Below are 23,240 nucleotides of genomic sequence, written 5' to 3' on the forward strand. Positions count from 1 at the left end.
AAAACTATGTAATATTGGCCACTGTTCAGATTCTGGTATTCATACCCAGCCAGGAAATATTGGCGAATATGCATGCATTGTTTCTGAAACTAAGTATTGGTATTATTCACGTTTAATATCGATGTAACTTGTAATAATTTTATTATGAATCTTATATACATGCTCATCGATTCGGAAGTAAATTGTTGTCGTGTTCGTGAGCCTTGCATTGTGATACAACGCTTTACTATCGTATCATCACCTGACAACAGCACCGTGTCAAGCTCATATGCAAAATGGATGTTTTAAAACGGAACTGATTTTATTTGATCTGGAAGGAACCACAAGTATGTAACAAGATTACGGTTGACATTAACTTCAACTGTAGTCCAGTAGTGTAATTAAATCCTGACATTATATAAGGCAAGGTGAACATTGTCCATTTAACACTGCGTGGTCTCGTATTCATACTTAATGCTGTTAGCGTCACCAAGGTTGAAATGGTTATCTTAAAATAATTAGTCCCATGACCTGATTACATGATACTAGAATAAGATATGTCTAGTTTCTCTATAGTGGATTTTCATGTCCCGCGTTCAGGTGGCCATGGCAACTGCGAACTACAGTCTGTACAAGGAAGATACATTTCCGCATAAGACCTTGTCTTGAAGTTGGAGGGGGAACAAACTGTGCGAGGAAAAAGAACACATTCCTTCGGATGAATAGTTTTTACAAACCTACCTATGCTCCTGATAGCCACACCAAGATTAACATCCACACTATGTATCATAATCATTGTTGACGTGTTCCAGTGAAAAAGACTTGTAATCAGGATTGTGTGTTGATATTTGGATGACGATAATGTCGCTATGGTAATAAGGGACCTTTTCCGTTAAACGATAAATCAATAGTAATGGGCATATCTGTTACGCAACAAATCGACACTGTGATCAAGGTACACTATAGAATACTTCTGGGTGATTCATTTGGTTTGTAAAGAAAAATCAGAAAATATGACAGACAGGTCAAACGTGTTTCCACTTAATCTCAGTAACTATCCGATTCGACACGCTGTTAGTTCTTGTTGCTGAAACGATGTCAGACAAGATGAATCCAAAACCGGTGAAAGTGAATATTTAGCCTTTCTACTGTGTAACTCTGGATATCGGCCGTTGACGAGACTAAGGCTTAGTCTCGGAATATGCATAATTTTGATAGAAACAAACAAACAAACCCATTTTAATTGGAAAGGAGCACCAGCGAGATCAGAGATTCAGAACCTACCCGAACCTACGGCAATGTAGACTTGCTTTATTTAGAGCCTTAGCACTGCTAGAGGGCTAGGTTGTAAGTAAAATAATGTGGTTCGGGAACTGTGAGACAGGCTAGCTATTGACATTAAACGCGTGCACATACAGCTGTTTCTGAACAGACACACGATTAAATCTATGGACTGCAACGAATAGTATTTCAGAAATATTGGTGCCTTCGTGTGAATAGGAAACCCGCAACGTTTCCACTCTTCTGCATGCATTAGACAAGCAAGGGCGACTATCCACCGATCACACAGTATATGTGTGGGATTTTCCATACTAATTAGGCCTCTGAATCCCTTTGCGATTCAGAGACATATCAGCCGAAATTGTTATTTTGGCCCAGTAAACTGGTCAACTAGTTTCTTTCTATGGCATGTTCCCATTATGATATTGGGGTCTCTCTAATTTCGTAGCTACCCTCAGGGAGATCCGGAGCGGAAGGAATGATTGAAGCTTTCGGAAAAGACCGGGGTTCGATATCTCTTAATGGGCAGAATATGTCAGACCCATTTGAAGTGCATGTACCCCGTCGTGTTATTGCCCTATCATTGCTAAAGGGGGAGTGTAACCTTTCTCACTCACACGGTATTTTTCATTTAAAGGTATTTACGAGTTCCTTGTTTTACACACTAAGGGATGCAAAATTGACATGATTGTCAGACTTTCAGATTTTCAAATTCCCAATGCTCTGTGTAGAGGGAATCCATTTTCCTGGGTTGAAATCTATTTTCTTGGTTTGTGACACACGCGGCTACATTTGATTTGAAGTTTGTAGAAATATGAGATGTCTGAAGTACATGTAGTTCACTCAATATCTTGGCTTGGCACGTGCGTATATGAGAACACTCACTGATCAGGCCGACGCCAATGGCTCCAAGTTATGGAACTGCCATCTGCTAGAGTAAACACATTGATATAATACGTGGGTATGGCAACTTGTGGACCACTAACAGTATATTTGCATTCGTGCTGGTTATTGAATTAACGTTAACTGACAAGGGAAACGGTCTTTGACGTTGTTTGTTTCTAATGATGTTTATCACAATGGCCTTATTACTGGACTCCTGGCGATGTAAAAACCTTGTGACTGGGGTGAGTGAGTTTGGTTTTACGAAGCTTTCAGATATTCTAGTAATATCAGGGCTGCACACATTGTGCTCATGAAGGATCAAACCTTGGTGTTTGGCGTGCGAACGCTAGCCTACCTCACCACCCCTTGTGATTAGATGGTTTTACTACTGTTATCAAGTATTCCATATGCTATACGTCGAAGTGCACTTTCTCAGTCATATCCCAGATTTTAATCCACACTCCAAATTAGGCAAATCTGTTAGCTTAATTGTTCGTACACGAAGTCAGCAATCCACTTCACGCAGGCAGCGCGACTAATTGCTGTCGTTTCTTAAAGGCTCAGTGTCACACCACATTTAACTAAACATACATAATGCATTTCTCTCAATATTACTACCGGCCCTCAGGGAAGATACCATAAAATGTATTATTTTCTGGCAATTGATTGTGATTCAACATGAACTGTAGGCACATTTAGCAGCCTAGCCACTGAATACTCCACACATTTACACTCAAACTGTGACTGCAGTACATCGCCATTGTGAACAATCTCATCGGAACTGTTCAGGTATTGTTTGCGAATATGAGTCTGACAAATGGGCTCACCATGATAAACACTGGTCATAGCTATCCAGTTCTGTACCCTAATTGGCCAAATGCACGAAGCCGACCTCTTTCTTCTCCCCGATGTAAGGCCAGGTTAACTAGTATGCATACATCTTGTGGAGACCACGTGTTTACACACCGAACCAAATAAACACTTAATTGTCTGCGTGCGGATAAAACGTTGTAGAGTCGGAAAGTCGACATCACTTGAATAAATACTCGGATTTCGGGTGCGAACACTGACAGGGTGAAAGGGCAAATAGTGTCTTAGCACTTCACCTTAACGTTTCCAAAGGTGATTCTGTCGGGGTGGCGGGGTAGCCTAGTGGTTAAAGAGATCGCTGAAGGCTAGGGCTCGATACCCAACATGGGGTGATATTTGAAGCCCATTTCCGCTGTCCCTGACGTAATATTGCTGCTAAGCTAAAAGCGGCGTGAAAATATACTCATTCACTCTTGAATATGTGGCATGCTTGGCAGCACACTTTGGCATGAATAGTCACAGTATCAGTCTATTTTTGAAATCAGAAAAATCCCACTTAAACTTCAAACAAAAGCACAACACTGGTGCTGAAACTGCTCGCTCTCGCTCGGGAGATACCAACATTCAGGCACTCGTGGCGTGAACATAGTATGGTATGGGCACTCATACAATATCCTCTATATCTGTGTCACTTTAAGTGCTACTTTAAGATTACAGCGTCTACCTGGTGGATAATCTGAGTACTGCTAGTAGTCATCGGCTTCCATGTATCTGGCACGCATATAGTAATAAGTAAAATCATAAACATGAAATATTTCAGATACTACCGAATAAGTTTACGTTCAGTTACTATAGAATTGGGTTGGTAGACCTAAATGTACATAAAACACATCAACAATTTATTCCGAGCAAATATGCGGGAAAAGTAGACATATACACAAATTAATTCAACATCACATACTGCATACTTAGAACATTCGTATAGTTTCCTACTCTGTAATAACAAAACACCCGCGAAGGATCTCATTGTGTGATAGCAGTAACGATTAGATTGATATTATATTATTGATGATGAAGGCTGTTCGTATCTCACTCTTTAAATAAGAAGATGCCCCATTTCATTATTACCTCAGTTATGTTTAGAGATAATCTGGCGTGATATCTCCTCTACCAACACAGGGTCTGTTCGTCACGTAGAGGTTCAGTGAGGTGAAAGTAACAGTCGGACGTTAATAACTAAACCTTGGCGTTTATCTGCGAACTTCCCAGCACGAGCATAACTGATTTACAGGAGGAGGAATGCACGTACATTGGCTATGTTAAGAATGTAGTACTGCCCTTTTGACAGGTGTTTCTCACGTGAATGGCGTGCTCAGTTTGCAAGAATTACGCTTGCATCTGATGTTGATGTTTTCGGAACACTGATATCTTTTGTTATAACCAAACACTTTCACTTGATGTTTAGCAGTGGTTGTACTTATTTAAGGAACAGAGCGTCCGGGTTTGTATCAATCTCATAAGAAATTGAAACCTTTGAGAAATAATCGTTTCCACAGTGTACAACATCACTTAGAACTTCATTTACCAAGTTATTGTCGTACTTCGGGTATTTTTTTAAAAATAGTTCACGTGACTTGAATTTTGGTGTATTAACAGCGACCAACACACTTTGTATCTTGCCGTCAAATACACCGAAAGACTGGAGTCAAATAACAGCTTTTATCCTGGATATCGCCGAAGGAAATCGTTTTTGATAAGACCCATGAGTGATGAGAGATAGCGCACGACCCACCAAGGAAGGATTCCACATTTAACAAGAATTTGCCATTTAGAAGGAGGCACACGAGGTCAGCTAGCGCGTTGAAAAATATAGCACTATCCTCACGGCTAATCATCTAAAATGAAAATAATGTTCCTAGAGTCTATTACTCTTACTGAATCAAAAACAACTTCCTGCGGTTGATATGATTTTTCGGCGACCGGGTAGCCTAGTGGTTAAAGTGTTCGATAGTAACGCCGAAGACCCCGGTTCGATTCCACCATATGGGTACAATGTGTTAAGCCCATTTCTGGTGTGCCCTGTCGTGATGTTGCTGCAATAATGCTAAAAGCACCGCAATACTAAACTCCAGGGTACGTAGGTCCCCAAAATTTCAAAGTATATTTAAATTTACTAGGAATTTTTTAACGTAATATTTTTGCATTTAATTTTGAATTTAATTTGGGCAAATTTCTCTTACAATCGTCAGCGACTGAAAATACAACTAGCGTCCATGCATATAGAAAAGGTACAGGTCCCCATGATAACTGAGTCGAGAAAAAATAAATCAGTGCCTGATAAAATGTGATGATAGATATATTTATTCGATATTCATTAATACAGGGGTGTGAGGTCTTACAATCTACTTTAGTGATTTTTGTGCAACTGACCCTGATACGATCTCACTGCCCACTGCCCCGATCTCACTGTCTCTTAAATATTGAGAGGGTGCTGTAACAGCCGAGTGTTAAAGCAACCGCTGGTCTCACAGAGGTCGTTGGTGTGATTCCAATGAGACATCGCCTTAACACCTCCTAAAATGTTTGTCATCCTGTCATGACCGTTTTACTATTCACAGGACATATTGTAGAGTCTTATATTTTAGATTTGACCTCATAACAGCACTCAAGGGAGTCGTTTGACTGCCTTTTCCTGAATATTGCCGACCGAAATCTCTATTACGGGGCCCCATGTGTGATGAGAGTTAACACACGACCCACAGGGGATTGCACCACATTACATTACTTCCCATTGGCATATACAGGTTCAACAGTCAGTTGAAAAAAATGAATTATTATCTTACTGGCAAACCATCTCAATGCATGAAAATATGTCTTAGTGCTCTTTTCATTCGACGTTAACTGTCCACATTTTTAATCGTAAAAATCGTCTTTTTAATGTATGGCTAGATTTCCTAAATTGCTAACAGCTGAAGGGATGATGTAAAACCAGGTAGGGTTCATGCAGAAAGCAAATGTACTGTAAGTACCCATGGTCCCTAGTATGGTGATCTACCTTCAGTTGTTGGTGATATATAGATGGTATTTTATGTTGTATTGTCCAAATAGTGATATTATTTTAACTTTCCACAATAGTTTTATATTGTAACTGTAATATTCTACTTGTTCTACTGTCTTTTGACGACAGGTTTTATAGTGTATACAAATTTCACTTCAATATCAAACAATTTCTCGTCCCGATATGTCTGAAATATAGCCGATGTGATATTAAATAGTAACTCACTCACTGACTCATTCGACGTTTCTACAAGCGTGGTCATTTGCTTTATATAATCACTATGTCGAAGATAAAATAGAAGCTCGAGTCTCAGAGATTGCAGTTACGTTTTTACTCACATTTTACATATCATGCGAAACATATTCAAAATGAATATTTGATTAAGACAACAAGGTGGACTTTAAATCCCTAACATAGGTTACAACGCTTATCTTCGCATTCCTGTCAGTCAGTAAGTACCTGCGTCAATATGTTTGACGATCTCTTCAATCAGGTGTCTTTCTTGATGGCTTTAATGCAGTGTATTCCAGTTTGTTCGCTAAAAAGGGATTTCAGAATATGTTAATTCATAAAGGGAATGTTTATTTCATCTACGAATCTGAGAATAAGGTTCTTATTTGTGCGAAAGGAATTGCATTATTACAACCATGTGGTTCAGACTCAGGGTGTATTCCGGCTAATGGGCAAAAAACAGTCGGTTCTTAAGTATCAGTTTTAAGAGTGACGCCTTCTTATGCCTTATCTGTCTGTGTCTTTATACCTATGAGTTAAGAATTTTACTTTCTAAATGAGATTAATGAGATTAAGTCTGACTGTAGTACGTGAGTGAGTGAATATTTAACGTCACATCGGCAATATTGCAGCCATATCGTCACGAGAACAATTTAAAATTACATTGCATACCAAACATATCAAAAACTAAAACCCTTTTGACGAAGAACAGTAAAACCACTAGCATATTACAATTAGAATTAAAGCTAGAGTTAAATTACAGTTAAATTAGAATTAGAGTTAAAACTTATATCACTATTTGGACAATACAATATAACAACAGGCTACGGATAACAACAGATCTGACTGCAGTAAAGACATAAGATGCTACTTTTTGAACTGAAACCCTTTGTCATTAAAACTGATTTTTCATCCACTTAGATTAATTTGATGGAAAGGAGGACTGCAAGAGGTTACCATTGTCTTCACGTTCAATCGACCTCAGACGTCTATCAATAACGGCTAATGCAACAGTCTAACTCACTGGGTGAAAGTTCATATATTTGGGTGGATAACAGCTAATTACTACTTCCTTTAGGCGATATCATCTGTGTGGTTCTAGATAGGTGAATGCGCTCCATGCATGTTAGGTGTCCAGCAGGTTCACATTGCTTGCCCGAAATCATTTGACAGTTTGACGTGCCTAAGATTCATTGGTCTTCATTTTATACAAGTGTGTTTTGATTTGCTTCCAACATTTTTGGTGTCTATCAGAATCTGTGAGTGAGTGAGTGAGTGAGTTTAGTTTTACGCCGCACTCAGCAATATTACAGCTATATGGCGGCGGTCTGTAAATGATCGAGTCTGGACCAGACAATCCAGTGATCAACAACATGAGCATCGATCTGCGCAATTGGGAACCGATGACATGTGTCAACCAAGTCAGCGAGCCTGACCACCCGATCCCGTTAGTCGCCTCTTGCGACAAGCATAGTCGCCTTTTATGGCAAGCATGGGTTGCTGAAGGCCTATTCTACCCCGGGACCTTCACGGGTCATCAGAATCTGTACCGCATGTTCTTTTAGATATGATTCATCGGAGAAACCGATCAACTGAATGATCTCCTAACACCCCTTGGGATGCATGTACAATTGTTACATTACATACTAGTGAGCTGAGTGAGTGAGTGAGTGAGTGAGTTTAGTTTTACGTCGCACTCAGCAATATTACAGCTATATGGCGACGGTCTGTAAATAATCGAGTCTGGACCAGACAATCCAGTGATCAACAACATGAGCATCGATCTGCGCAATTGGGAACCGATGACATGTGTCAACCAAGTCAGCTAGTCTGACCACCCGATCCCGTTAGTCGCCTCTTACGACAAGCATTGTCACCTTTAGTGAGCTGAGTGTGTGTAGTTCAGCAGTATAATAATTATTAACAAATGTTCTACATTACGTTTTATGGTATTGAGATAATTCTAAAGAGAACGTAGATAGTTTTCTTTTTTCCCATTAAAGACAATGGACGAAAGATTATTATCATAACATCTCTATATATTTGTGGCTGAACCGAAGAGCAGTTGGGGTAGACACGATTTAAAACCCCAACTTCTCTTCACTTTTTATTCACTCGTTGTACAAAGGACCTCAAATGATAACGGAATGTAGCTTTTACACAATTCAGATCTGCGCAATATCCGACCATTGTTATGATGTTATTTTATGTAAATTTATGTTTTCTAATCACCGGACTTAATGTTGACAACCTCAGTGTGCTTGGAATGCATTAAAAATTACACAAGGTACCCCCCAGACGTTAACGTGGAAATGAATCTCTGGGGTTTAGTCATCGTGACAAAGACAGGGCCATCACCATGGGTGAGTATCGCATCGACCTGTAAGTCTTCATTGCATTTTCAAATCTCAGATTAACACACCAGACAGAGTTCTAAAGATTCCTAATTGAATTGCGGATTGCATTACAGTGTTCCCTGTTGCAAAAGGCCAACTTAATTTTCATCCAATATGTTCGGTGCTTGACGTCCACCGTTAGCGTGTGTAAAGGCGCAATTCAACTCCAATCCTATTCAAAGCAAGATCTCCTGAAACAATGAAGTTTCAAATTCACGATACAAGGGCTTCAGGACGACGTTTTGGTGGGGAAAGATATGCCAATGAAATCCCAATGATGAGACATTTTCGATATTTGTATTATCAATATTTGCGTGTAGTGTGTGAGGTGTCCTGTCGAAGTAATGTGGAGAGTATCACTTGATAGATCTCAGTGACCACGACTTCACATGAATACTTAGTTCCTGTAAATCCTCACATATATGATTTTTATTAGAAAGAGAGAGAGAGTGTGTGTGTGTGTGTGTGTGTGAGAGAGAGAGAGAGAGAGAGAGAGTTTGGTATTACGCATCATTATTCCAGATATATACATATACAATCCAGTGATCAACAGCATGATCATGGATCTACGCAATTGTGGACAGGTGACACGTGTCAACACGCCAGCGAACCTGACCGTTGTATCCCTTATACATATTGAGAAAGAACGAGTAATGACATATGTTCGTACATATACTTGGATTTCTTCGTGTGAACAATATATGACCATCAGTTCCATTTGGTTCTGTTATTTTATTACTCATAATATTTGTATGCATGAATTGTTTAGTATAACTTTTAAGTTTTGACTGTTTATTTGTTTTTACTTTGCAGGACCCCTGGGGGATATTCATGTGAATTGAAATGCCATCGCAATAGTGGACGATACGGTTATCGGAATACCTCGTTACGAGTCCTTACAAGAGGATGAGATGGAAGAAGGCATGCCTTCAACTTCCAGTCGAAACCTCTCGGAATAAAAGTGGAAAGGGGTCCACCTAAAAATGACGACGAAGCACAAAGCTATCATCAGCGCCAACTCTATTGTGTTTCGCACAATGTCCACTGATTCATCTGTCACAGTCACATTGTTGCCAGCATTTGGTTACAACATCATCGGTGTAATTTGTGCAATAACAACAATTGTTTCGTTTTTGGCGAACGGGTGTGGTATGTTGGTGTTCATTAAAAACAAGGCTCTTCGTTCGCCGACAAATTTGTTCGTGATGGCATTGTGCGTTTGTGACTTATTGATGTGTTCATGCTCGGCCTTGGCATGTGCCGCCAGCTTCAGCCATGGATGGGTGTTTGGCCATGTGGTCTGTGTTCTCGAAGGTTTCATGGTGTACTTCCTAGGTCTTACCTCCATGTATCTTCTGGCTGCCATATCAGTTGACAGATACATTGTGATTTCCAAGCCTCTCTTGTCCTATAAGATTACCCATCGGGTGGCAGCCTTTGCAATCGCTGTGTGTTGGTTGTTGGGCTTCTTCTGGGCAGCTCTTCCTCTGGTAGGATGGAATCAGTATGACTTGGAAGGTGTCGGGATTTCTTGTAGTATTGTATGGCAGAGTGAAGACCCCGTGAACTTCAGCTACATCATTATCATCTTTATTTTGTGCTTCACCTTCCCTGTCTGTATAATGACCTTCTGCTACGTGAATGTATACATGACGGTGAGTTGAGGGTGTGTCCGTAACCACGTGAAGCAATCACTGTGTTTCTTGTACTTGTGCACAACTTTCTAAATTGAATTTTATCATTTGTAGTTGAATTATCAACACTTATTGTCTGTGTGTTGTTGGGTGATTTTTCAAATCGCAGTATGTGTTATTTTAAGTTATGGCTAGATTGTCAAAAATTGCTAACATAAGAAGGGACGGTGTAAATCGAGCTAGGGTCCCTGCAGGAAACAAATGTACTGTATGTCCCATGGTCCTCAATAAGGTGATCTACCTTTGGTTGTTGGCAGTCGTTGACTATCAGTTGATTTAGTCATGACATGGCTGAAGTATCGCCGATGTTGCAAAGATCTTAAATCTAAGTCAACACACTCACCCAAGCTAAACTTGTCAGATGGGTATACAAATGGACTACCAATTGTAAGACTTGTATTTTGGTGGAAGTCGGTGGGTTAGATGGCTGACTTTCTGTGTTGACAATTACTTGTCTGACACCGAGGGCATGGCTTTGAATCCAGACTGAGGCTCAATCTAACAATAGTACAAGAAACTGTACTGCAGTGAGAAAATGTAACCTAGTAACGAGTCTAAGGACACCTGCTGGAGACAAATGACATGAATGCTAAAAGCATGTATATTTAGACAAGAGACCTAGAGATAATTCCTTGTCAGACATATATCACAAACACATGGGTTTTCTGGTCAGGGTACCTAAACAGAGTGAGGAAGCCATTCATGAATTATACGTAATGGTTATTTACGTCACAGGTGTGTACTACTACAATACCTTATAGCTAAAATGGATAGAATTGTCATGAAAACGACCGCTCGTTATCAGAAATGAGCGGTCCACTGTAACTTGATAACGCCCGCAAAATGCTTGACGACGGGCCATTATCAAGCCCGTAGTTAGGTGACGTCATAAGTAGCTCAGCTGTTGAAGTTCAATCACCTACGGCTCGAATGAACTTGGGTTCATTATTGACCATATATCTGGCTCACATTCGTCACATGTGCCTGTGCCATTATGCACTTTCCTGCCTGTGCCAACCATAACAATTGTACCATAAATGACAACATACAGCAATGAAAGTATCAACTTGAAGTCTAACGTTGTTGATGACTGAAAACAAAGGCGGCTGGTAGTATGAGCAAAGGTCAAGGTCGAATGTCGTCACTCTCAATAGTGACGTCATCTCTGTTGTTCTATGACGTTTCTATATTTGCAAAATGTGTTTTAGAGACCTTCGTCGGTTTGTTGTTGGCAGTAAATGCTTCTAAACCGATGCCACTGTTTTTATTCTTATTGTATTAAAAATTCTATTCATTTTAGCTATAATAAGGATAACGCTATTGCACCCGTGAAGAGCCACCGTGGTGAGTGCTGGTTAACACTTAGCGCTCTTCTCCCGTGCGGACCAGGGACAGAGTCCACAGCACCCCGTTGCTGGTCGTAAGAGGCGAGCGAAATGGGCTACCTGTTTGCCGTGGGCTGCGTCCCGGTGTCAGAGGAAAACGGGATCCTGGTGGCCGAGGGCAATTTTAGCCTAGAACAGCGTTCCTTGTCCAACACACCACTTCGGACCTTACTTTACCTTGACGGGTGGTTGAATGGGTACCGTTCAATCAATCAGCTTGTCATGCCAAACTCTGTGCGTAAATTATATATGTATTTGCAAATATTTTATTTGAAATTTTGGTCTCGGCCCTCTTGGTTCATTTAACACTTTTATATTTGGAAATATGATGTTATGAACTTTACCTAGAGTTTTGTGCCCATGGAAGGCGGTGGCTCATGGACTAATCTGGTAGACTGATTATTTGTTTAATCCTTCTGCTGGAGTATCCTTGGTGCTGCAAAATGGAGATCCACATGTATATAGTGTTGTCTCAATGATATCCCGTTGTGGGTGGGGACTTGGGGTGATGAATCTTTAACGCTTCAACATGGCTCTTGAAAACCCCTTGAAAAAAACACGTCAACTTGACACTGATCATGGTGCTAATGAAGGCACCTTGATGAGTGTCAAGTTGAGTTCCGGTGTAGATTTCAAAATTCAGAAATACTTAAGCAAACACTTACCTGTTTCTGTCGTCTCTCCATCTCCACCAAAAACTACCAAAGCAGGTTATTGCAGCCTTGCAGCTGCGCAATAAATCCCAAACCCACTTAGGTGTTTTAAATGCCGGATGTTATCCACATGTAAGACTGGCTCTTCTCGAAACACTGAAAAGGGGAGAGTATGAAAAGGTTCTGATAATCCCGTCAGACTTTATAATAAGAATGGATCACTTGAAGAGATAGATGTTTCACAGAGCATCCCCAACTGATAAACAACTTTGTAGTCGAAACGTAATGGGCGAGCGAGATCTCCAATTAATCCACCGAAGAACTCATGAGTTCTCAGCTTTTGATTCAGTGGAATTGCAGAAGACTGAAGAATAGCTTCAACGAAATACAGCTACTCATACAAGATCTCAGCATTATGTCTACATGGGATATATCTTAAAAATACAGATAACTTTAATCTGAGACAGTATAGTGATTATCACTCTTTTTCTCCTACATGAGATAAAGCTACTGGAGGCGCTTCTGTTTCGGTTTATCAGAGCGTCATACATAGCCCCGTCACTCTAAAAACAGATGAACTTATGAACTCTATAATCAATGTCTCATTATTGGCGATCTTAACGGACACAACCAACTTTGGGGAAGTGTCTACACAAATACTAAAGGTAAATCATCAAGAAACCCATATCCGATAATAACTTATGTATTTTCAATGACGATTCAGTCACTTATTTACATCCAGCTACGAGAACACACTCTTCCTTGGATATGTCACTTGCTGGTTCAAGTTTCTATAATGAATTTGAATGGAAGGCCCATGATGACCTATGTGAGATTGATCACTTCCCCACAATTCTTCAAGGCGTCATCCCAGGGAATGATCTATCTTTATCCACACGAAACTTCTCCAGGGCTGACTGGTCATTACACTAAGTCTTTGTTCTGAACACCTAAAACATGATGTTTTGTGAACAGCGTAGATCCTATTCAGCTGATATACCTAATAACATTGCTGACAAAACTATACCAAAGTCCTTTGCAGTTCCACACATGCGTAAGCAGTGGTTCAATGGTGAATGTAAACAGGCCATAAACTGTAGGAAGAATGGTGAAACGTATTTTCGCCGACATCCTAATGTACATAACCCAGATAACGTTAAAATTGTAAATGCCAAAGCTAGACGTGCTTTCAAACAAAATAAGCCTCAGTAATGGCGAAAGTATGTTTCTAAAATAAAATCAAAGGTGTGGAACATGAAACAAAAAATAAAGGGCAAAGGTTCTAAGTCTACTGTTCACAAGCTAAATCTGATAATCTTTATTAAATTATGTCCCCGAGTTTCAGAAGTTTCAGAAACAGCAGGAGAAGAAAGTTAACGCAGACAAAAGTGAAGTTTGAAATGAATTATTGTCACTACATGAGCTACATACCGCCTTTGAGCAGGCACGTGATACCGCAAGAAGGGCTGATGATATCTACTATCAGCACTGTCTCTTAACCAAGGCCGGATAAAACCGTCTTTCCAACATATTACAAAATTATCTTTTAACTAGTCTAGCCCTGCATATAACTGTGTCTTTAATCCTCTTTATGAGGAATTGTATAACAAAAAGTATTCCCTTGTTCCGCCTTTTGGGCTCAGAATTAAGCCACTCATTGCTGATGCAGGCATTGAGCTGGAACGTATAGCTTCTTTCCGACTTCTTTTTCGTCCTCCTTGGCAATTGGCTAGGCCATAGGTCGACATAACATTACGTACTTTTAAACAAACTAATGATTTTCAGTACAAACAAGAATATAATCAATTAATGGTAAATATAACAATATTTACAAACGGGTCCAAGGACGGAAGCGCAGTAACGTGTGCCAATGTCGTTGGATCCAGAACAATATCGTATAGATTACTGGATTTATTTCTGTTTTCACAGCAGAAGCAAACGCCATATTCAATTGTTAAGGATCTTTTTATCACGGTTAGTTCTCATTTGATTATTGGGGGGTTTTTTTGTTGTTTTTTTTTAAGGAAATTGATTTCATTGATGAATTATGATTAATGTGTTCTGTAGATAGATGTATTTTAATGACTGGTACCTTAGATTGTTAGTAGCTGTACCCTCAAAGGTGGTTCAAAGGTGGTAAAACTATTGTCCTCCTGAGAGGGTACGTAAGTCCCTGCAATTCAAAGTCAGTTTAGCTCTACCATACGTGATCTTAGTATATTTGTTTTTTAATCTTGGCTTAAGCAAAAGTACTGTAAGTTCCCAGCAACCTATACCTATAGCGATCTATAGCCTGTTTTATATTGTATTGTCCAAATTGTGCTGTTAGTTTTAACTTGTGTCCCTAGTTGTGTTTGTAATTGTGATTTATAGTTGTTTTACTGTCCTTTGTCGACGTTAAATATTAACTCTTTCACTCATTACAAGAGCACAGAGGGAGCAATGCTGATCAAAGCAGAGCTTTAGCATGAAACCTGCGCGCATGTTGTTTAACGCCGCCCTCTGCAGTAGTTATATGACGACAACCTGTTAATAATCGTATATGTAATAGACGATCCACTGATGGCATATTTTTTCAATATACGTGAAAGTAAATAATACTGCTGTGGATAGTATGAGGTAGTCTTAAAGCGCCTACTATGAACCTCAGCGATGGAACATTCCTATTTGCAGAGAAAATGCATAAATAGTTAAGATAAGATCAGATAAGATAATACTTTATTATCCCGAAGGACATTATGGAAAATAGCGAGATCGCAGTTCCAGCATTTCTTGATGTAGTTCCAAATTTTCGTTAATAATGATCTATTTAGAGCCAATATCGACTTTGATACAATTATAGTCTTTCATTTCTTCCCAGTGAACATCACAGTGATGTGAAAGATAGCGGTACCATAATTGTGTGTACATTATATTGACAGTAATTACTGCCAGTAATTACTCGCGAGCAAACATGCATTGATATTATAGGGTTACAGCCGTGTCTATTTATGAATTCTAATGGTGCTCTTGCGCTCATGATCAGACAAGACACACAAAACAGACAAGAAACAATGCCAATCCCACAGCGTTGGAAATAGAAGGAAATGACAGCACATACAGCGTATTTCCTCCAGCTCCCCAGTGCGAAAATGAACAGGAGCAAAAACGAGTGAGTGAGTTGAGTTTTACGCCGCGGTATTCCAGCTATATGGCGGCGTGAACAAAAACGGGGTGATAAGTATATGTAGATAGCATTGAGATTAAATGGAATAAGTACGCGACCAATAAACTATACAATGTCATCGTATTTTCATACAAATAGAACAGGTGTGTGATTTTGGTTAACCAAATGATCACTGTCACTGGAAACACGATGCAGGCACCAATTTGGTAGTGGCCACTTGTATTTAGATCTTGAACATGCAAACTGGGATATTTATTTAAACCACTCATCCTCATGAGTGCCGGTTTAGACAGTTCCACTGTATAATTTTGAAAGTGATAGACAAACCCAACTTAATTGAAAACGCGAACCAGGGAGACCAGAGTGGCATATCAGTTGTCAGTAGGGAAAATAATATGGTTCACTGACTGTAATAGAGACTAATGAACTCACTGCAAGTTGCAAGTCAGTAAAATGAATTAGACTTTCGTGAAATACTTTCCCCCTGATACTAAAGATATGTTTATCCTGTTCCACTGATTTTGAGGAGAAATTCCACTTTGTATGTAATGTTCACTCTATTTGGAGAATTTAAATGTATGTACTTAAAGCCCTCCTACTGGAATAATCCATCGACTCTGGACCTTTTACATTTTTTATCCAAAAATGTTATTCAGCTTCGTAACATGGATAGATATCTTTTGAGGGCATTAAATATGAGACGAGAATATCCTTACATGCAATTAAAGCACATGCTCCTTAAGAATGTTGTACCAAAACAGCTACTATGTACCAACAAATTAACAGTCATGTGCGTATATATATTAGCTGTAAATCAAAGGTTAATGGAGAATTCAACTGAACCGACAGCAAACAGTCCTTATTTACCCAGACATCTTGTTGATACACCAGAAACTAATTACGCCTTCACAAATGCTATCATGTATGTTTTTGATAATAATTTATCAGGTCCGATTTCCTACAGACTTTATTGCACAGTTCCCCTCCCCTTTCTGTGTTATATTTCTTCTAAATGCTTGTTTGGGTGCCAAAATAATACAATGTATACTTACGAACCTTTCAGGTTGTATATATTATTAGCATTTGACGCACCGCGTCACCTGGACCTTGTACTGAACTTCATATATACTAATCCGAGATAATGCGACAGAACTAAGCGAACGTTTGCAGAATAATTTGTTTCATGTTTGAATGGGTGAATTCCTAAGATCAAGGGCTGCAGTTTTTGTAATAATTGCAAAAACGTAATCGGAATGATCAACTGATCCAATCGCCTAACTACTGACGGTCATCAAGTTGTTTACTGTTACAAACACAGGTTTTAGATAGATATCTGCGATGCACCAGTAGTTTTACAGACTTTCATTTTCTAACTATATTGATTTATGATATAATCATTAATTGTTCTCGTGAAGATATGTCTGAAATATTGTCGATGTGTTAGACCCGTGAAGGTCCGGTGTAGCATATTGACCTTCAGTACCCCATGCTTGTCGTAAGAGCCGATTAACGGGATCGGGTGGTCAAGCTCGCTGACTTGGTTGACACATGTCATCGGATCATGTCTAGGAAAACTAAATCACAATAAACTGTGATTTAGAATTAACGATACGAGATAACATGGCAAAAAGGTCGCTAGAAAAGGACGCTGTTATACTGGAGAGTTAAGTTAATGGCTCTGACCTTACTGACCTTACTGACCAGTTGAATGGCCAGCATGCTGGGCTAGCACATGGATCGAATCAATACAATTTGGCCAGTTGTCCTTGATGTTTCATGGTTTCGCTCTATATTGTCTACTGCTTGACAAGTATGGTCTGAGCCACGACCTGTCAAATTACCCCAATTTGCATATATGGGAACGCCTCCAAAACATTCCATATTGAAACAAGAGGGAAGCAGGTTGTCTAAATATTGAAAAGTTCAATTTCCTCGTGCGAATCGTATTTTAATTGTTATACCATACTACTGGACACGTGTTAAACGGAAGCGACATTGAGTTCATGCCATGGTCAGCGTGTATTGCGCATGCTTAATCCCCGATCTACCTCATGTACCTGTAGCAACCAAGTGTATTCGTCTACATTCCCTGCTCCCCTACTTGCCACAAACGTGCTTATTGCGCAGACTCATCTACAACGTATCAAGCAGTAGATACCGTTAACACCTCCCGGCACGCCCGCACCTACCACGCAGTGAAACATTCAATCTGTGAAATACGTCCACAAAGCTAAATTGATTTCATATTTGAAGATTAAATGCTTTGTGTTCTTTGGACATCGTTCCAATTATATCAGAATGCGTCAGTTGTTTGTAGGAGAAAAAAAGCGAACTGATGCTCAAAGTTTGGGATAGACTATACACATGGAAGAAAGTATCACACCACCAAAACTATATAATCCCATACTGATTAGCAGCCTGGTACTCCGACTTCAGCTTCTGCACATGTTCGTTAAATATGCCTTGGCATAACAGAAGGATTTCTGTGGTACTATTTGCATTCGTTAAATGTATAACCAACTATAAAAAGACTTTTGGAATCAAAGTATTTTTCTATCTGAGCTTCGTCCCCCACTTTCCCCATCAACAATGACTGTGGATCCATCTGCACTTTACAGCAGCATGACGTTTCACGGAAATCAAATCCAGTTTATGGTGTTATTATGTCACAAATGAATGTCTGTTGACGTAATTTTGTCCTTGAGGATTTTAGAAATATCTCGTGACCTTGACCTTTCTGTTTATTCTCGAGGTGTCACGTTTGCATAATAATGCATACAGTTATAATAACGACTGAAGCACCTTGAAATATCGAGTACTGTGGTGGTCAGAGTTTAACAAGAAACGTCATTACGTTTATTGCACCTGGCTGTTATAACAAATACAACAGGTTTGATTATCATACGTGGAGTGAAAATGGGCTGAACTTGTAAGTACAATGCTGACAATATGTTTACGTGAATGATATACCTGATAGCGACAGGAGGTATATTACCGACGTTTACGACGGTATTAACAGAAATAGAACTTTCAAAACATATGTAGAGAATATTACACGAGGTGTCACGTACCAGTTTTACGAAACGACTTTTATTCCGTGTTAACCGTTGCGCTTCAATTAAGAAATGAATCGTAAACTAAATACAGTGTGTTTAGGTGAGTGGAATACGAGATGTTGTTTGTTTTATTCTTTTTATTTTATTTCTTGATACTGAAGGTGCGTAAGAATCACTAGTATAATGTATCATACTAAACGCATTAGTTTAGTAACAAATACGATATTTGTAAATAGCCACTTGCAAAAAACGAAACCCGTGTCACAGAGAAACCAATACGAAAACGTGTGACCAAGTGTTATCCGATGTTATTCTTGGAATCTCATAGATGCTCAAGTGGGTAAATGAGGGGACATGCATTTTATTCAGACACCAGTAAACTAAATGAAGAGAATTTTATGGATGTCGACTTGGAGTACAGTACGAGTGGAATCTGTGTTACCGGCATCTGTCCAATCCAGTAAAGGTGTCAACACCAGCATAAAATCTCAGTCCCTTCTGTGACTTGAACGTTTATCATCAGCTCTACAATGCGGCACGTTGTCGAAACTGGATTATTTCTTCAGTCCCGATGAGTGCTGGTTTAGACAGCCTCCACTGTATATACTTACACCTTCATCATCTCATCCATAAAAGTCTCTTAGTTATATACACTCCGAAACGTATACCTCACAACATATAAGCAGACATCCCAAACAAATGCATCACTTGCATCACTTCAAAGATCAACAAACCTTTAACGAAAAACCCTAACTGGTGCGTAGATGATCCCGGATCAGTGTAAATGCTCTGAGAAACCTGCAGATGTTTCCCGGGCGGTTGTTAACTTCTTTATCTAGCCTCATGTATGTGGAGTGTTGATTGGTCCACGTGACTCTGATAAAATACCATGTACATCCATCACGATCCGCCAGCGGGAGTATACGACTTTTATACTCCCGCTGCGAAAGTCATATCACCCCGCTACGCCTCGGTGACGACGCGAAGTGAGAAGCTTTTAGTACCGTGCGGTGCATTGAGGTTAAACGATCAGCTGGTGTCAACATGGCAGCAAGTCGATTCGATGCGTGTTGTTTTGTTTTGATTTAGTGAAAACATTTAGCTAGATATATGCGTTATCACATCATGTCGAGGGAAATACGGGGTTTTATCAGTCCCTCGTAAGGTTGTATTTCCCTCGCCTCGCCAACCTTACTCGGCACTGATAAAACCCCGTATTTCCCTCGACACGATGTGATAACTTATATTATCGTGAATGACACGGCATTTCGGATTGTATGCTAACATACACACACACACGCACGCACGCACGCACGCACGCACGCACACACACACACACATATATATATATATATATACACACACACACACGCATACACATACACACACACACACATACATACATACATACATACACACACTTACATACATACATACATACATACATACATACATACATACATACATACATACATACATACATACATACATCGTATCAACACTCACATGACATCTCGAGATCATTTTATATATATACACGCATACACATACACACACACACACACACACACATACACACATACATACATACATACATACATACATACATACATACGTACATACATACATACATACGTACATACATACGTACATACATACGTACATACATACATCGTATCAACACTCACATGACATCTCGAGATCATTATGGTTTCATTAACTTTTCTCTACAGATACAAATGTATTTCTATCCATCTTTTTCAGATCCGAAATGTTGCAAGAAGTAATGTGTGGGACGTGAAAAGTCGTGTGGCCCAAAGGAATCTCAGACTGGAAAGGAAATTGTTAAAAACATGTTTTCTTATGGTTTGTAAGTATCAGGTGGACATGCAAGTAAATGAAAGATTCTTTGTCCTTTCACAACAATATTCCAGCTATGTAATGGTGATCTGGACCAGAAAGTCGAATAACTGCATGACTGCATGGTTACATTCCCAAACGGACCCTGGCCAAGTGACAAGGCTCAAAGCAATCTTGTGTCACAACCGTCTTATGCTGTCACATATTTCATAAATCAATTTAAATAATCCTTCGTAGATGTGACGTGTACTTTATTTAAATTCAGAATCCATAATTTCTACAAGACTACTACAACGAGATATATACTGAACATCATTGAAAACGCACCACCCCTAAAATTGTGGATTTCTAAGAGCAGAAGTGAGCAATCTATGTAAATTTTACATATTTGTGTAGACCAATGTTTGATAAAGAAAAGAAGCAAAAAACAATCAAGCAAAACAGTGAAGATTTAATGCAGCTGACAATGAAATAAAGATAGGGTCAAAATGGAAAGTCAGTAGCGTGTATGACCCCCGTTAGCAGCAACACAAGCTGTGCAACGTCTCCTCATTGAACGGATAAGTCTCTGAATAAAGTCCTGAGGCACTGCATTCCACTCTTGCTGCAAGGCATTGTCGAGTTCCCCAAGGTTGTTGATCTGCGGACGACGTGCGAGGCGTTGGCCGATGTAATCCCACAAGTGTTCGATGGGTGACAAATCTGGTGACAATGCAGGCCAAGGAAGTAGAGGAATGTTGTTGTTAGCCAGATACTGTATCGAAACACGTGCAGTGTGGGCTCGTGCAATGTCATGTTGAAATGTGTGCAGATCTTGATGCTGGTGAAAGAAGGGAACGACGTTGTTCTGAAGAATGTTGCCACGGTAGTAAACGGCATTCACTCTGCCACGACAAACAATCAGAGCGGTTCTGTGGTGATAACTTATCCCTCCCCACACCATAATGCTGCCTCCACCCCACCGATCGGTTTGCACAACACAATCCTGATGATAACGTTCACCCCGTCGACGCCATACCCGTAGACGCCCGTCAGCATTTCGCGAGTGAAAACGCGACTCGTCGGAGAACACCACACCATGCCAACGTCGTAACAACCACACACGATGCTGTTCAGCCCATTGTCGGCGTTCACGGCGATGCCTGTCAGTCAGGATGGGTCCAACGTAAGGGCGTCGACAACGTAACCCTGCCGCACGGAGACGGCGTCGGACGGTGGAAGCGCTGATCAAACCACGTCGACCCTGGACAGCGTTGGCGGTTCTGGCAGCGGGCAAGGTTCGATCCCGAATATGGCGCCGTACAATGTCTCGATCTTGACGAGGGGTGGTAACACGTGCCTGACCTGGGCGTTGCCGGTCCCTGCTGGTTCCTGTTTGTTGGTATCTGTTAGCAAGCCTCAGAATGGTCGAATGATGACACCCAAATCGTCGTGCAATGTTTCTGCTTGAAGCGCCGACCTGCAACATACCCAAGGCCTGTTCTCGTTCCTCTGGTGACAATCTTGGCATGGCGAAAACACTTTACTTACGAAAGTACTGCGAAAATGAGAACGGTTTTGTGCCGAAGGTCATTTATACCCCTGAACAGCATGCTTTCTGCATGCAATTTGTGCCCTTCGTGTGTGATGTGCATGAATTTTGTTGTTTTCATGTGATGTGTTCGATGATGTGTTCGAACGATCCGTTTTTTACTGTAGAGCGTTATTTACGATCTAGTGTGTTATTATCAAAATTCCCACCATTAATTTTCCATTTCCAAAAGATTCTATTGCCTTATTTCAAAATTTACAGGTGGTGCGTTTTCAATGATGTTCAGTACACACACAGACAAACAGACACACACAAACAAAACACAAGTAAAACATGAATGAATAGAAAATATGACACTGTAAACTATATTTATGATACTTTTCGTTCACATTCATTCATAATAATTGCGATCTTCATCTGTTTTAGGCATCTTCGTATTCTCGTGGCTACCATACGCCATCGTGTCTTTCATGTCGGCATTTGGTGACTCCAGGGATATTACACCTTTAATGGCGACTCTTCCAGCTCTTGTTGCTAAGTGCAATGGATTATGGAACCCTGTGATTTACATAGCCACAAATGCTCAATTCAGGAATGCCTTCTGTGAGCTCATTCCTTGTTCGAAGATGGCTCTCTTAAACAAAGACCAACAGGAACTGAAATCCAACCTGTCTGATGAAGATGATGATGATAACGTGACATCTAAGAGATCGGATGAACCATATGATCTGGGAACCAAGAATTGTAATGGTGATAATATAACATCTGGAACATCAAATGACACAAATGAAAAGAACATTAAAGGCAACGTTTCATCCATTGTGTTCACTTTCCAATCGACAAAGGATGACGCACGTGGTCATCCGGAAGTGCAGGAGTTGTTGCCTCGTGTGTCGCCAGTGAAGGACAGTGTTGATCCAGAGAAATTTGAGCTTGATGATCTTAGTATCATAAATAAGACGAAAGCGTGACATAACTGGCATTTATATATCAAGGGGTGTGTGAAACATTATTATAGCAGAATCGCCATTGCTTCAAATTGAAACCTTTTAGACGGGGGCTGTTTATAAGTCTTTAACTGTCGACAGGTCCAGAGTGTTGCAAATCTTTCATGTTGTAAGTACTTACTGATGTATTATTATCCTACACAAACAATCACCAATGTTGTCAAGTCTATCTATTGGCATCACGTATCATACAGAACCTTACATTCCACCTAGAAATACTAGACACAATGTCTTCGTGTTGTGTTATA

The 23,240-nt window shown here is 40.0% G+C and overlaps 1 protein-coding gene across 1 annotated transcript; it reads left to right on the forward strand.

The window, feature by feature from the left end:
• Window positions 1-9,623: 9,623 nt before the first annotated feature.
• Window positions 9,624-22,956, forward strand: LOC137283944 (parapinopsin-like). The gene is made up of 4 exons (XM_067815615.1): window positions 9,624-10,295; window positions 20,359-20,464; window positions 22,412-22,706; window positions 22,770-22,956. The coding sequence occupies exons 1-4, from the start codon at window positions 9,624-9,626 to the stop codon at window positions 22,954-22,956; spliced, it is 1,260 nt and encodes a 419-aa protein (XP_067671716.1).
• Window positions 22,957-23,240: the final 284 nt, after the last annotated feature.

Source organism: Haliotis asinina, chromosome 5, assembly GCF_037392515.1.
Source record: "Haliotis asinina isolate JCU_RB_2024 chromosome 5, JCU_Hal_asi_v2, whole genome shotgun sequence".
In the NCBI taxonomy this organism is placed as follows: domain Eukaryota; kingdom Metazoa; phylum Mollusca; class Gastropoda; order Lepetellida; family Haliotidae; genus Haliotis; species Haliotis asinina.